The sequence below is a fragment of the Monodelphis domestica genome, chromosome 1 (genome assembly GCF_027887165.1).
Source record: "Monodelphis domestica isolate mMonDom1 chromosome 1, mMonDom1.pri, whole genome shotgun sequence".
NCBI classification, from domain to species: Eukaryota; Metazoa; Chordata; class Mammalia; order Didelphimorphia; family Didelphidae; genus Monodelphis; species Monodelphis domestica.
This window is the reverse complement of record NC_077227.1, coordinates 759,921,992-759,937,439: the sequence shown is the minus strand read 5'-3', so window position 1 is coordinate 759,937,439 and position 15,448 is coordinate 759,921,992. Positions and strand designations below refer to the sequence as shown.

Sequence of the window (15,448 nt, the reverse complement as noted above, 5' to 3'; positions counted from 1 at the left end):
GGACAGGCTAAAGGAAGTCCCTCCTGTCAAGGGGCAAACCAGCGATTTGGGAGAATATTCCTTATTTGGTAAAAGCTGCGAAGAAAACTGGCGGGAAATGGGGCTCAGAGCATAAGCCTACACCATACTCTACTGGACAGGGTTTAAGGAAATATGAGCTTAATGTGAAAGATCGCAGGATCAGAAGGGAGGAGACAGCTCAGACACACCTCACAGCGACAGGGAGATGGATGTAGAATAACTTTCTATTTTCTCCCCAATTACAGGCAAAAATTAATTCTATCATTTTTTTAATTGAGTTCCAAATAGTCTCCGCCCCTCCTTTCCCCTCCCTCAATGAACAATCTGGTCTAGACTTTACTGAGCAACCACATGAACTATGTTTCCTGATTAGCCATTTGTGGAAGAAATCTCAAACCAAAGATTCCTTAAAACAGAAAAACGTCTGAAGAGAACCTTAACTTCTGCTTGCCTCAGTTTCCCCAACAGTGAAATGAGGAGAATAAGAACGTTCACCCCAGTGTTGTTACACAGACTGCTGAAAGCAGATTTTAGCAGGCCACGAAGCCCTCCAGGCTGTCTGTGCCCCATTCTTTGCTCCTGAGCCTTCAGGACAAGCCCAGGACGTCTCCCTCAGGAACCCCCAACCCTACTTGCACAGAAAACTCCCAGAGAGTCAGGAAGTCGCCCCTTTCTCTCCAGCCGGTCCCTGCAGGGAAGGACTAGAGCAGGGAGGAATCTACTGCCCAGAGAAGGCCTGAGGCAGCTGCTGGCTCTGCTCGAGAGCCCTCGGAGCTCCTCTCCTGGCAAAAAGGCCCCATTTCTGTGTGAGGCCCTTCCTGGGCTTCCCCCAACTCCTGGGACACCCTCTGGGTCAGGGAGGGGCGGGTCACCCTCTGGGGCGGATACAACAGCCACAGGGGCGCTCTCGGGGGCTCCTGACCTCTAGTATTCTGGCTGTCCCTGGCAGGGACCCCGGCCGTCCCTCCAACAGGCTCCCCTGGCTGACACGGACCCTCCAGCCCCTTCTTCTCCCCTCTTCTGACACAGACACACTGGGCCAAGCCTGCCACTCACCAGGCTGTTCCTCCTGCCTGGGCTGCGAGGACACACATGGGCAGCAGGAAGGAGGCCTCAGCTTCCCAGCCCTCCAATCAGAGCCAGGGAAGGGCTGCCCTGGCCGAGGGGGCTCCCCTGGGGGGCCGGAATGCACTTACCCAGGCTGGGAGTCTGTCCGTCTGCAGGGCCATCCCGGGCACTCCAGGCTCCCTGTGGAGGCAGCAAAGCAGCCCCAGTGAGTCCCCTGTGAAGCTCCCCCGGCTTTCCCGGCCTCGTCCTCCCCTCAAGGTCCTGTCCCCCCCATTTAGGGCCCCCCTCCCCCTCCCTGTTTCCCATCATCCTCTCTGGCCAATGGCTCTGGCTCAGCCCATCCCCCCTGGGCCAGGCTGGGGCCTCTGCAGCCTGAGCTGGGAGGGAGAAGGCACCCAGAGGGGCACATTTTCCCTCCTCTTCCCAGGCCAGAGGCTGCCCCACAGGAGGCCCCCAGGGCCAGGCCTGCCCTCAGGGGAGAATCGGGGAAGAGAAGAGGGTCTGGGGGGCAGCTGAGCCCCTCCCTCTGCTCCTCCTCTTCTCCCCTCCCCCAGACCCCCACTGCCACGGGAGGGGCCCAGGCAGAGCAAGGAAGTCTGGGAAGGCCAAGAGAGACTGGCAAGGAGGGCAGCACCTTGGGCAGGGGGGGCTCCCGGGATGGCTGAACCTGAGGAAACAGGAGGAAGGGGTGCTGGGGTCTCCCTAGAGGCTGGAGAGGGTGCCAGGGACACTCTGGACCTAAAGGGAACTGGATCGGGGAGCCCAAGGGCCAGGGGGGCAAAGAAGGGGGCCAGGAAATGGCTTCGGAGCCCTTTGGGGGGCCCCTGGGGAGGGAAGGCAGAGCTCAGGGATCCTCCCAGAGGAATCTCTAAGCAGGAGCTGGGAGGCAGGACTCCTGGGCCCCCAGCAGGCTCCTACTCTCCCCCTAGAACCCTTCCAAACCTCTAGACTCTACCTCGGGGTTAGGATTCCCTCTGGGACACCCCCAGCAGGCTGGGCAGGAGAGTCCCCCTCCCCCTGCATCCAGCCCCTCCTCCCCTCCCAGACCATCCTGGGGGCCCTCCCCCTAAATATACCCTGAGGGAGGGGGGGCAGCAGAGAACCCCTGAGGGGGGCCCAGAAGGAGGGGCCATACAGGGTCCTGGGGGTGGGGGTGGCGGGGGAGCCATCTCAGGAGAATCTGGTAGGTAAGGGGGGGGCAGCGAGGGAGGGGGAAGAGGAAAAAGGGAAGACGGAGGGGCTGCAGGAGGACCCCCCCTCCCAGCTCTCCCATCCCAGAAGTCCTCAAGTGCCTGCCGGAGGCCCCCTTGGGCTGGGGGAGGCTTATGGGGATCCCTCGCAGTGCTCCAGGTGGGCCCAGCCCGTCTCCAGGGGGCTCCCTTTTCCTCAGGTTGGGGAAGGCCCTCCTCCTCCCACTGCCCCCCCCACCAAATCCCCCAGAATGTTCTTCGTCCTCCCAGCCCTAATGGCCCCTCCCCTCCCTCCCCAGCCACCCCGAGACACACCAGCCCCTTGGCCAGGAGCACCTTCCCTGGCGGTCCCTCCCCCGCTCACACCACAGCCCTCCCAGCTTGTCTACAGTCCAAAGGACAATCTCGCCTCCTCCAGGAAGCCCTCCTGAACTCCTCTTCACTCTCCGCTCCCTCTCTGGCCATTATTACCGGTTTTGCCTAAATAGACTGTAATTGGGGGGCCTGAAGCAGAGGCTGGGAGGTAGGATTCCTGGGTCCGGACAGGGCCTCCAAAACTGCATCCGGTGCTGCCCCGCCCCCTCCCGGAACACCCCCAAAAGGCAGGTCGTTTTAAAAAGAAAGAAGATCCTGAAGAGGAAGCCGGAGGCCACAGTCGACCCCTGGGAGAGACCAGAGCAGGTCCGGGGATACAGCGTACCTAACAGGCGATTCGAACCCTGCCCTGCCAGCCACGTGGTGCTGCAGCCCGACTTCCTTTCCGGCCCCAGCCAGCCCTGCCCAGCCGCGGCGTCCAAGGACATGGGGAGGGGCGGGGCTCCGGGCTTTGGGCTTCAGGAGGCACAAGCGGGAGGGGGCTGGGCCCAGAGAGACCCGTAAAGGCAGAATTCGAACTCAGTCCAGTCTAAGAGCCCCCCCCTCCACACACTACCCGTGGCTGTACCCTGGCCGCGGGGAGAGACGTCCTCCGCCTCCCGCTCCTCTACCGCCGGCCCCTCCCACTCGGGCCCGCCTTCCCGCTGTCGCGCGGCTCCCCGTGATAATTACCGAGGCTCCAGGCGCGGCACGGAGGGAGTTCTACGGCCCGTAAAGGGGCCAAAGCCGGAAGATCTCTGGAAGTGGAGGAGCCACCTTCACTTCCTGCTTCCCAGAGGCCTCCGCGACTGGGAGTGACCCGCCCCCTCTCCGCTCTTCCCTCCCTTCCCTTTCCAGACTTCCTGTGAGCGCTGCCTTCCCCCTCCCTCCCTCCACACCTGCTGTGAGCCAGCCCTGCCACGCCACGCCCCTCCTTTCCTTCTCACTCACTGAGGCCCCGCCCCCGCCCCTCATAACTCCTCAATGACTGAGGCCCCGCCCCCGTCATTCCTCCTCACTCACTGAGGCCCCGCCCTCATCCCATCCCAGAAGGGATGAGGCTGAGCCAGATCCCAAGCTCTAGCTTGGGGGGTTGGGGGGGGAATCAGGGCAGCTATCTTCTCAAATCCCAACAAGAGCAATTGGGCCAGAGAGTCAGCCCAAGGGCAGTGAGGATGATAGGCTTTTCTACACTGGGGAAAGAGGGGAAGGTATGCCCTAGGAGGGGCTCCAGACCAGCTCCTGCTGCTGAGAAGTGCAGATTACTCAGACATTCCCAGGGCCAATGGAGACCTGTTGGCCAGACCTTTAGCTGGAGTTCCCTTCCAAAGTCCAGAAAGTATGGAGAAAGGCTTGAGGGGGAGGTAGGATCCTGAGTGGGGAGATGTGAAAAGGAATTTTTTAATTCTTTTTTTAATTTAACAGGGAACCTGGAGGTCCTCTTATCATAAGGCTTAACCAGTTCATAGATACAGGAAGTAGAAATCATAGAGACAGGAAAGAGGAACTACAGAGACAGGAAGTGAGGTGAAAAGGCTCTAAAAGGGGGCCAGCTTCTGTTGGCCTGTGTCAGTTTTTGATAGTTAGTGTTGGCACTTGGGAGGAAGTTTGCTGCTATGTGTTGGATTAGTGGTTGGCAGTTAGTTGCTAGAATATAAAGGCAGAACTCAGGTTTGGGGCTTTAGCCTTTAGAAGGCTTTTGGTTTTTGGTTTGGGCTGTTAGGGTTTTTTCTTTCTTGAACATTTTGGAAGGTGGCTGATCTTCTTTAATAGACCTAATTGGGATTGGATTAAACACTAATTGGGCTAAATTGGGTTGGATCTTTGTGGAGTGGTTGTTATTAGCAGTAGTTATAGGCAGTTGTAGTTAGATATAGGCAGTTTTAGGTAGTAAATATGAGTAGTTATAGAATAACTAGTATAGACATCAGGATATTTTCCTTACCTCTGTCCTATATTTCTCTCCTTTACTATATTCATTTTACTATATTCTTTTACTATCTATTTTAATTGAACTAATTTGTTACTTGTTAAAAGCTGCTAGAAGTTTTCTTTTCTCTGGGTTAAAGGGATAATATTAATTTACAACTCTACTATATTCTCATTACAACTTAAATTATAAAAGCTACTGCATTATTTTGTCAAAACTCCTGATTTAACCCTTACAGAGACAAGGATGGGAAAAGATGGAGGAGCTTCACTAGAAAAACTCACTGGGGTACTTTGCTGCCTCGACAGGGAGCCTAGAGTCCCATGGTTGGCCTTTGGGAGCAAAAGACTCCCAGCCCAGCTAAGTGCATTTCAGCCCCACATGAGAGTTCCCTCAGCCAGTGAGGCCCTTCCTTCACTCTGACACAAGATGGGTTGTGAAGCTGCTTCCTCCTTCCTGCCTGGCCATTTTGGTCCCCACATCCCAGGCAGGACGAACAGCACTTCCAGGCTCTCTTCTCAGCTTTGGGAGTGATTCCTTGGTCCTTGGGCATTTCATACTTCATGTTTGGGGAACTTTACCCCAAACACTATAAAACTGTGTGTATATATGCGCCATAGAATTAGGGGGCAAAATAATGACGAGATCTGTATGACAAAGAGATGAAAGAAAAGGGAAAAATAGGAGCTCTTTTTAAATTGCAAAGAAAAAAAAAGAAAAAAATTGCAAAGAATTGGGAGTGGAGTAGATGCTGTCATTTGGGAAATGGCTAAACAAGATGTGACATATGAGTGTGATGTAACACTATTGTGCTGTAAGAAATGTGGTGGTACAATTTCAGAAAAGCTTGGTAAGACTTACATGAACTGATGAAACGTGAAGTGAGGAGAACCTGGAGAACATTGTACAGAGTAACAGCCATAGTATAAGGATGATCAACTGAAAAAAAAGCTAATTTTATCAAGAAAATTATTTAAGTCTGTTCCAAAAGACTTGTTTGTTCCAGTTGTCAAATGTTTTTCAGTTACATCTGGAGACAATTTCTCTTGAAATTTTGGGATTCAGATTTTCTTCCTCCTTCTCCTTCCCTCTCCCAAAGGAGATGCATTCCCTGGTTTGCATGCCCATTTTTTCATGTAATACAGATTTCCATATTGCTTTTGTCATGATCAAAAACACACATCGAGAATATAATAGAAATCTCATGGAAGAAGGACATTTTAGGAAGATGGCATCCTCTGATCTGCCTTCGATTCCAACTGTTCTTTTAAAGGACTGATGATGAAAAGTGTTATCCATCTCCCGAGAGAGAACTATTGAACTCTGAAGGCAAATTGAAACATATAAAAAGAAATAAAGAACCACTTTGTTTTTTGTTGCTTTGGTGGGATGAGCCTGTATTTCCTTTTTAAAATGGTGGATGTGGCCAATTTCATAGGACTTCACTGAGAATAATCAGGATCAAATTCATTGCTTATAATGGGTAGGGAAGGTGAGGGATAGAAATCATTTAGAACTCAAAAACATTTAAATGATTTTTTTACATGCAATTGGGAAAGATGTAACAGTAATTAAAATATAGACTTCGAATAACAGAATGGGAGAGGTGGAGTCAAGATGGCGGCCTAGAAGGAGCAGAAGTTTAGATCTCTGAATACCCTTCCTTACTGATCACAAACTGAATGCTCCAAGGGGACTTAAAAACAAACTTAACAACAAGACAGAGCCAAGGAGCCCTCCTGCTGGACTTAATTCAAAAGGTACGGCCCCCGAAAAGCTGGAATCTGAGAATAATCAGGTTTAAGGGGAAGACAGAAGGAAGGTTCCAGGACCCATCCCCCCCTCCCACCCAGAGTGCTGAAACTCCAGTGGCAGCGGGAACTTCTGGGAGGGCAAAGGTGCTGGCCTGGAGGGTGTACCTTGCGAGTAGGGCAGTGCCAAGTTCAGAGCATCCAACACAGATGGCCAGGAAGGAGCTAGAGTGGGAGAATAGACCTGGAAGCCTGGACAGAGATGTGGAGATCCTCCATATTTGCTCCAGCCTTCTAGGAAGTTTTGATCTCAGAGCACACCCAGGACAACTAAGCTGAACTTAGTCCCATCAAAAATCTCCAGAACTCAGGGAAGCCCAGGCTCCACACCCATCCTCATTGACTGCTGGACTTTAATCCAATCAAAAGCCTCCAGAGGACAGGGAAGTTCAAACCCCGAATAAACCTCCACCAGAGACTACACCAAGAAATCTCCTGTTAAAGCTCCAAGAGGGGAGACTGACAGAAGCTCCCAAAACCAAAAAAGTGAGAGGAGCAAAAGCACAGACAAACACCGGGAGTAAAGAAGGGGTGAGAATTTGCAGTGAGAAAGCATACGAATAGAAGGGTCATTCCTAAAAATAATAAACAGTATATATCTAAAACCATCAACTAATATCATCTGCAATGGGGATAAACTAAATCCATTCCCATTAAGATCAGGAGTGAAACAAGGATGCCCATTATCACCTCTATTATTTGACATTGTATTAGAAACACTAGCAGTAGCAATTAGAGAAGAAAAAGAAATTGAAGGCATTAAAATAGGCAAGGAGGAGACCAAATTATCACTCTTTGCAGATGACATGTTGGTCTACTTAAAGAATCCTAGAGAATCAACCAAAAAGCTAATCGAAATAATCAACAACTTTAGCGAAGTTGCAGGATACAAAGTAAACCCACATAAGTCATCAGCATTTCTATATAATTCCAACACAGCTCAGCAGCAAGAACTAGAAAGAGAAATCCCATTCAAAATTACCCAAGACAAAATAAAATACTTAGGAATCTATCTCCCGAGACAAACACAGGATCTATATGAACACAACTACAAAACACTTTCCACATAACTAAAACTAGACTTGAACAATTGGAAGAACATTAACTGCTCATGGGTAGGACGAGCCAATGTAATAAAAATGACCATCCTATCCAAACTCATCTATCTATTTAGTGCCATACCCATGGAACTTCCAAAAATTTTTTTTACTGATTTAGAAAAAACCATAACAAAGTTCATTTGGAAGAACAAAAGATCAAGGATATCCAGGGAAACAATGAAAAAAATACAAAGGAAGGGGGTCTTGCAGTCCCAGATCTCAGACTATATTACAAAGCAGCGGTCATCAAAACAATTTGGTACTGGCTAAGAGACAGAAAGGAGGATCAGTGGAATAGACTGGGGGCAAGCAACCTCAGCAAGACAGTATATGACAAACCCAAAGAGCCCAGCTTCTGAGACAAAAACCCACTATTTGACAAAAACTGCTGGGAAAACTGGAAGACAGTGTGGGAGAGATTAGGTTTGGATCAACACCTCACACCCTACACCAAGATAAATTCAAAATGGGTGAATGACTTGAACATAAAGAAGGAAACTATAAGAAAATTAGGCGAACACAGAATAGTATACATGTCAGACCTTTGGGAAGGGAAAAACTTCAAAACCAAGCAAGGATTAGAAAGAGTTACAAAATGCAAAATAAATAATCTGGATTACATCAAATTAAAAAGTTTTTGTACAAACAAAACCAATGTAACCAAAATCAGAAGGGAAACAACAAATTGGGAAACAATCTTCATAACAAAAACCTCTGACAAAGGTCTAATTACTCAAATTTATAAAGATTTAAACTAGTTGTATAAAAAATCAAGCCATTCTCCAATTGAAAAATGGGCAAGGAACATGAATAGGCAGTTTTCAGCCAAAGAACTCAAAACTATTAATAAGCACATGAAAAAGTGTTCTAAATCTCTTATAATCAGAGAGATGCAAATTAAAACAACTCTGAGGTATCACCTCACACCTAGCAGATTGGCCAACATGAGAGCAAAGGAAAGTAATGAATGTTGGAGGGGATGTGGCAAAGTGGGGACATTAATTCATTGCTGGTGGAGTTGTGAATTGATCCAACCATTCTGGAGGGCAATTTGGAACTATGCCCAAAGGGCAATAAAAGACTGTCTGCCCTTTGATCCAGCCATAGCACTGCTGGGTCTGTACCTCAAAGAGATAATAAGGAAAAAAGTCTTGTACAAGAATATTCATAGCTGCGCTCTTTGTGGTGGCAAAAAATTGGAAAACTAGGGGATGCCCTTCCATTGGGGAATGGCTGAGCAAATTGTGGTATATGTTGGTGATGGAATACTATTGGGCTAAAAGGAATAACAAAGTGGAGGAATTCCATGGAGACCGAAACAACCTTCAAGAAGTGATGCAGAGTGAAAGGAGCAGAGCCAGGAAAACATTGTACACAGAGACTGATACACTGTGGTACAATTGAATGTAATGGACTTTTCCATTAGGGTCAATGCAATGTCCCTGAACAATCTGCAAGGATCTATGAGAAAAAACACTATCCTCAAGCAGAGGACAAACTGTGGGAGTAAAAACACCGAGGAAAAGCAACTGCTGGACTACAGGGGTGGAGGGGATATGATTGAGGAGAGACTCTAAATGAACACTCTAGTGCAAATACCAGTAACATGGGAATGAGTTCAGATGAGGACATGTGATATCCAGTGGCATCGTGGATCAGCTATGGGAGGGGTGGCGGGAGGGGGGGGAGGAAAAGAAAATGATCTGTGTTTCCAATGAATAATGTATGAAAATGACCAAATAAAATAATGTTTAAAAACTAAAAAAAAAAAAAGAATAACACAATGGTCTCCTGTCCCTGGAGTGGTTTGGATGCAAGAAAGTATCCGAGAAGAAAATGGCTACCCTGTAAAATCCAACCAAAGCAAACCAATTCAAACAATGAAAGCAATCGAGGTGGAAGATCTAGGCTGATTCTGCTTCTAGCACTGACTTCCTATGGGACTTTGGGTAAATCATTTTGTCTCTCTGGACCTCCTTTTTCTCATCACTTTAGTAAGGGCTGGCCCAGGTAACCTCTAAAATCCAGCTCAAAATCTCGGCTTCCGTTAACTAGAGATTAGTGGTTGTGGAATATACAGCTCCCCAGTTGGGTTTTGTTGAAGGGGGTTGGGGGATGTTGCTGACATAATACAGAGGATTCTATAATGTAGCTCTGTGAGAGGAGGTACAATATTTCCCCGTGAGCAGAGTCCATACTCTTCATGTGGTTGTAGAGAAGACAGAACTTGGAAGAAGGTGCCATGATATAGAATCTTGTGGATAATGACCCAGACTGGGGGGATAGGCTATTTTCAGACTTCAAGTCACTGCTGTTGGGGGAAATGTCCCTCCTGGATGTTGTCACCCTGGGGAAAAGTTCTGACTTCCCTACCCTAGTTTTAATTCTAACTTTATTACTTATCAGGCTGTTATAAAAGGACTTCTGGCTTCTGGAAGAAAGGATAGAGAGGTGACACCATTACCTCCTAGAAAAGACAACCTAGATTTAGATCTTGTCTTTGTGTAATTAGAAAATCTTGTACCCTTGGATTTCACCTCCCAGCATCCCTTTACCTTTCATCTTCACTTTACCTTTGTTACCTGTGTATATCCTTGGATGTTTTTTCCCCACCTGGTGGTAGAGGCGTGGAGGGAGAGAGAGGATTTGTAAGCCAAGATGCAAGAACCAAGGCAGTGTCCATCTTAGGTCTAGAAGCCAACACTGACAAGACAGCTGGCCATGTACATAGGCAATTTCTTGGGGGATGCACACCCAATTTGAGAACATTTTTCAAGAACGATTTCCCTAAATATGACTCAGTTTTCCTAATTGAATTGAGAGAGGCTGCATGTTACCTATTTGAAAATAGTTCAGAACAGAATAAGGAAGTTAAAGATCTTAATTATAAGTTAGAGAGGACTGAAAAGGATTTCAAACAAAAGGAAATTGAGGAAATTAAAATTTTGAACACAGCTAGGACTTTCAAGACATCTAGTTTGCAAAAATCTAGTTACCAGGCACCGGAGAGGACACTTGATTAGAAACTTGTTTTTGAAGAAGAAACATGAGAGTAATAACGGAAACAAACATAATGCACAGACTAGGTACAAGAAATCCACTTGCTCTTCAAACTCCAAGTTAAAGTCCTCACAGGAAGCTCCGGACTTGAATGGAATGCAAAAGGCAATAGAAACTGGAGCTAAGCCTAAATATTCAGATATGGTTAGAAGGAAGTTATGAAGCCAGGCCTATGGCTACCAACTGGACGCTTAGAGGTAGAAGAAATAGTAAGGAAGAGGCTGCAGTTGAAAATAATAGAAAAAACTTGGGAAATAGTGTAAAATTGGTGCAGGAAAGTGAATCTGTGAATGATAGCCATTGCAATAAAGGAAGAGAAAGGCAGAGTCAGATTAAAGAGTCAGAAACAGAAATGAAGGAAATAACATCTCAAATAGTAAATGAGATGAGAGACTTTGATAAGATTTGTATAGTAACCACACAGGAAAAGTCTGTAAAGGAAATCAAATCATTCCTAGAAACTGTTTCCAGTGTAGAGTGGATAATGGGATTGAATTATGCAAATGGAAAAGAGTCACAAGAACTCAACAAAAAGTTAGTGACTAATACAGAGACCCAAAATTTCAGTTCCCTAAAGGTTACTGTTGCTAAAGATGATAAGGCTCTGAACACGTTCACAGAGGAAGTCCCACCAAGCTTAGTTAATTCTGTAAAGAGCTTTATGGCAGAGGTACCCTTAGAAACAACATCTAGTTTGAATCCAGAAGCTAATACTTTCCATCCAGCAGTGAGTGATGTAGATAAGGAAATATTAACTGAAAATGAAGCTGACATTGCTTTTGAACACAAAGATGACCATATTCAAAGAATTGGAGGTGACATTTCAGTTAAATTTGAACATGGGGATGGAATGGAATTCTTACCAACTGGAATAACCACCATGGATTCAAAAGGCAGGCTTGAAGCCAACGTTCTATAGGGCACAGGGGTATCTAGCCAAAGAAGCTGCCATGGTTTAGGTTCATGTTCCCTTGTAGTTGAGAATGCAACCTCTAATGTAGACTTCTTTGGGAATGGATCTAATAAAAAAGAATTAACTGAGTTACATATGCACCTGGCAGAGAGTAGCAAGGACATAACAATGAGTCAGTAGTTATGAACACCTTAGCTACTAAACCAGAAATAGATACATGTTGTTGTGGGGGACAACATGAAGACACACATCCTATTACTGATATAGGGGGAAATGCAGAAGTACAAACTTTATTCCCAGAAGAAAATAATAACTTAGAGGGAAAGATTCCAATCTCTACACAGTCAAAAGACAAGGGAAATGATCATAAACCTCAGACTAGTGTTAGAGTAGGATCTGTGATTTTTAACAGTGGAGAAGATCTGCATAACACCATCCCATCAAGTTTACCAATTCAAAATGAGAATGTAAAGCACAGTAATGACAACCTACCTGAAACTGATTTGAGAAACACAGTATAACAATCCGTCCAGGGGTTGCTATGTAAAGATTTTCCTTAGTGGGTTATAACTTGAGAAGTGTAAACCTTAAAATTCCTTAGACTTATAAATGTTGGAAATTTCACCATTGGGATATTTCATACTTGGAAAATTTCTTACTGATAGTCTATTGGAATGTGAATCCCATTGGCAGGGGAGGTCCCTCCTCCTCCCTTCTTAAGATTACTTTAGGACAGAAACCTTTTGCTGAACAATGGAAAGGACTTTGACCTATGCTTAAGCATAGAACAGGAATTTCTTTGAGTCATGATTGATTTTAGAATTGATACAATGGAGATACTTGGAATCAATCTCCACCCTACTCAGTCCTAATAGGATTGAGGAAGGGCTGCAGCCTAGATCAAAATTTAATTATTCCAATCTCTAGCCTACTCAGGTTAACAGGATTTAGGAAGGGCTATAGCAAAGGATCAAAGATTTAATTATTTGAGAATATGACCTTCAACAGACATGTGCAAAGCCAGAGACCTCTGGGCGGTCCTGGGTTAAGCTAGAGCCTCCATTGGCACAGGGAAATTGATGGACAGTGATTGGTAGATGTGAGAACTGAGGGGAGGGAACTTGGATGGTTTCCTTAAAGAGAGAGGGGTCTGAAGACTGAGGGGGGTGTTGAGGAGTTTGTCTGAGTGGTTGGAGTGTGCTCTGAGAAGCTTGCTCTGAAGGAAGCTGAAGGTGGGGGCCTCTGAGACTGTTTCTCCATTTTGGTCACGTGAGTAATAGGGACTGATCTCTTTTCTTTGCCCCAGCTATCTAAGGGCTTGGGCCTTTTGGCCCAGCCTAAACAGAAGGGGTATTTAAGTCCTATTCCCTTCTCTCCCTTTTCTCTCTCTCTATCTCTAGTTCCTTTCTTCCTCCTGTTTGTAATTAAACTCCATAAAAGGTTGACTGCTGACTTCAGTTTTCATTTAGGAATTACATAGCTGAATTCCTTGGCGACCTTAAATTAATATATATCAGTCTTTCAAAGTGATTTCCTTGTCACAGAAGGAGAAGGGAGTCTGAGGAAAATGGGTGATAAATGAAGACTCACAGACAAGTTAATTGATATAGGGAGCGGCGCTTGCTCCTGATAATATTCTCCTTAAAAAATTAATTAAAGGAAAATATGAGAAATAAGAGAACACGTGGAAGTAAGAATTCCTAGATAGGGATAAGGAGAGATAGGAGGAGAGACTCCGAGGATGCAGGAATCAAGATAGTGAAGATGGTCAAGAGGATCAAGAGAGGGAGTAGCGCTGGCTCCTTCTCCTTTATTGTAATGGTTAAAATTTTAGCTTTTGGGATTTATGTAATATTGAATAATGGCCGCCAAGGAATTTACTTGTGAAATGCCTAAAATGAAACACTCAAGTCAGAATGGAGTTTATGGAGGTTTAATCACAGTGGGAGTAGGGAAAGGAGAGGGAGAGAAGGAGAGAAGAGAAAAGGGAAAGGGGCTACTCAACCTCTGACCAAGGCAGAGTGAGTTCTAGGCCCAAAGGGCCAAGGTGGAAAGAATCAGTCCTTAACTCACGTGATTGATCTGAAGGAAAGCTGTCTACCGGCCAAGCTCCTAACACCAACTCGCGTCTAGCTCTCTCCACAGGAAGTGCGCGAAATCCAGAGGCTGTTCCCTACCTCACTTCCTGTGTCTCACAAGTGCCAATGGTTGGCTCTAGCTTAGCTTAGGACAGCCCAGGTGGGCAGTTAGTTATTTCTGATTTGTCATTGACTAGCACATGCCCGTGTAGTGTGGGTGTGCACAATTTTTTGGTGCTATACCAAGATGGAGACTTTTAAAATTCACATAATTCAGGTGTGGATTGGGAGGTGTTCAATGAATACGTAATTGGTTGAATTGGTAATGACGACAAAAAAGAGGCGGGGGTAAATCTAACCTGCACTATGCAAATGAGTTTGCTCCACACAAAAATATGCATGCTCTGTTAATGACCTTACTGGAACAGAGACTCAGCCCATGAATCATACTCTGCCCATCAAGAGGTCTGACCATGTGTCTGGTAATACAGTATCAATACATCAATCATACTTTTCAGATGCTTATATGCCTGGAATGCTACACACAGAAGCTGGTGACAGGCTTAGATAAAAACTGTGAATCTTAAAAACTACTCAGACTGTATTTAGAAGCTTTTAATTAGGTATTTCCTTATTATAACAATGGAGACACTTGGCCTAACAGAATTAGGAATGTCTTGGGAACTTTATATCACTCCACCCATACTTAGACATATTTTAGGGGAAGATAAAGTTGTAAACTCCTGATTGAACAATGAAGGTACTTAACTCATACCTTATAGTGAAGCTAGAACTTAAACTAGGCCTGTTTTTAGATCTAATACAAAAAGGTGTTAAGTACCCATAAAGGTTAAATCAATCACAAAAAAGGTCAAGTAACTCACAAAAGGCAAGCTTAACAAAGAAGTGTGAAGTACTGAAAAGATATAATCTAACCAGAGAAGGTGAGAACTAAAGAGTGGTGAGAACTAAAGAATGGGCTGTCCTGGAAAAAAGCATCTACTGTGATTGGTAGACGTGAAAATTTAGGGGAAGTGACATAAGAGAAAATTCTCTTTAAAAGGAGGCTAAAATGTTAGTTCAGGGAACTGAACTCAGTTCAGGAAATTGAGTTCAGTGGAGGAGGACTGGAACCCAGCTTGGAGATGGTCTCGTGGTGAGTGATAAGACTGACTCCCTTACCCTTAGGCTCAGGGAGGCCACTTTGGCCAAGGCCTTTAACTACTGCCTGGCTCAGCCTGAGCCAGAGCAGTTTAAATTAATTTTCTCTCTCTCTCTCTCTCTCTCCCTCCCTCCCTCCCTCCCTCTCTCTCTCTCTCTCTCTCTCTCTCTCTCTCTCTCTCTCTCTCTCTCTCTCTTAATTCCTTCTCTCTATATCAATTAAAATCTCCATAATTCCCAGCTGACTTGGGTATTTTATTATTTGGGAGTTTTCTACCTTTAAATCTAGATTTCAAGTCAAAACACTAAAATTATCTTACAAAACACAAAGCCAGAGTTGCCAACATCTGAAAAGAGTTTCCATGGCATTTGGCAAAATCCAAATAACATAGTGATTGGATTCAGTGATTCAGATTCAGATACTGAAGCCTACCTGAAGGTGTGATAATAATGGATGAGGATGATTTAGAATAAATGCCTTATCAGTTTTATAAGCTTTATGAAGGGATAGACGAAGAAGGGGATGTGTGGGATACAAGTGAAAAGATTGAGTAACTGGAACCAGTGCAAACAAACTCTTAACAAGACACTAAGGAGGAATTATTCTTTGGGCACAGAACAAGTTGCATACCCTTGGAAAAGATTTATGCAAGCTTAGGCATTGATAATGAAAATGATTTTATAAATAAGTTCAATTACATGGCATATGCGGATACAGATTCTGAATGGGAAGGATAATATCAAGAAACATGTTGAGAAATG

General features: G+C 45.5%; 1 protein-coding gene across 3 annotated transcripts in view; it reads right to left on the bottom strand.

Moving 5' to 3' along the window:
• Positions 1-15,448, bottom strand: part of LOC103096610 (zinc finger protein OZF-like) — a 117,447-nt gene that overhangs the window by 23,769 nt on the left and 78,230 nt on the right. Inside the window, exons 1-2 of one of the 3 annotated variants that reach the window (XM_056825069.1) lie at positions 3,327-3,467; positions 1,218-1,269 (exon numbers count right to left, since the gene is read on the bottom strand). The exons of the other annotated variants lie outside the window; for them this stretch is intronic. Coding sequence (XP_056681047.1) covers positions 1,218-1,250 — 33 coding nt within the window. The 5' untranslated portion in view covers positions 1,251-1,269; positions 3,327-3,467. Of the gene's footprint in view, positions 1-1,217; positions 1,270-3,326; positions 3,468-15,448 lie in introns of those variants that run through there. 3 annotated transcript variants of the gene reach the window in all.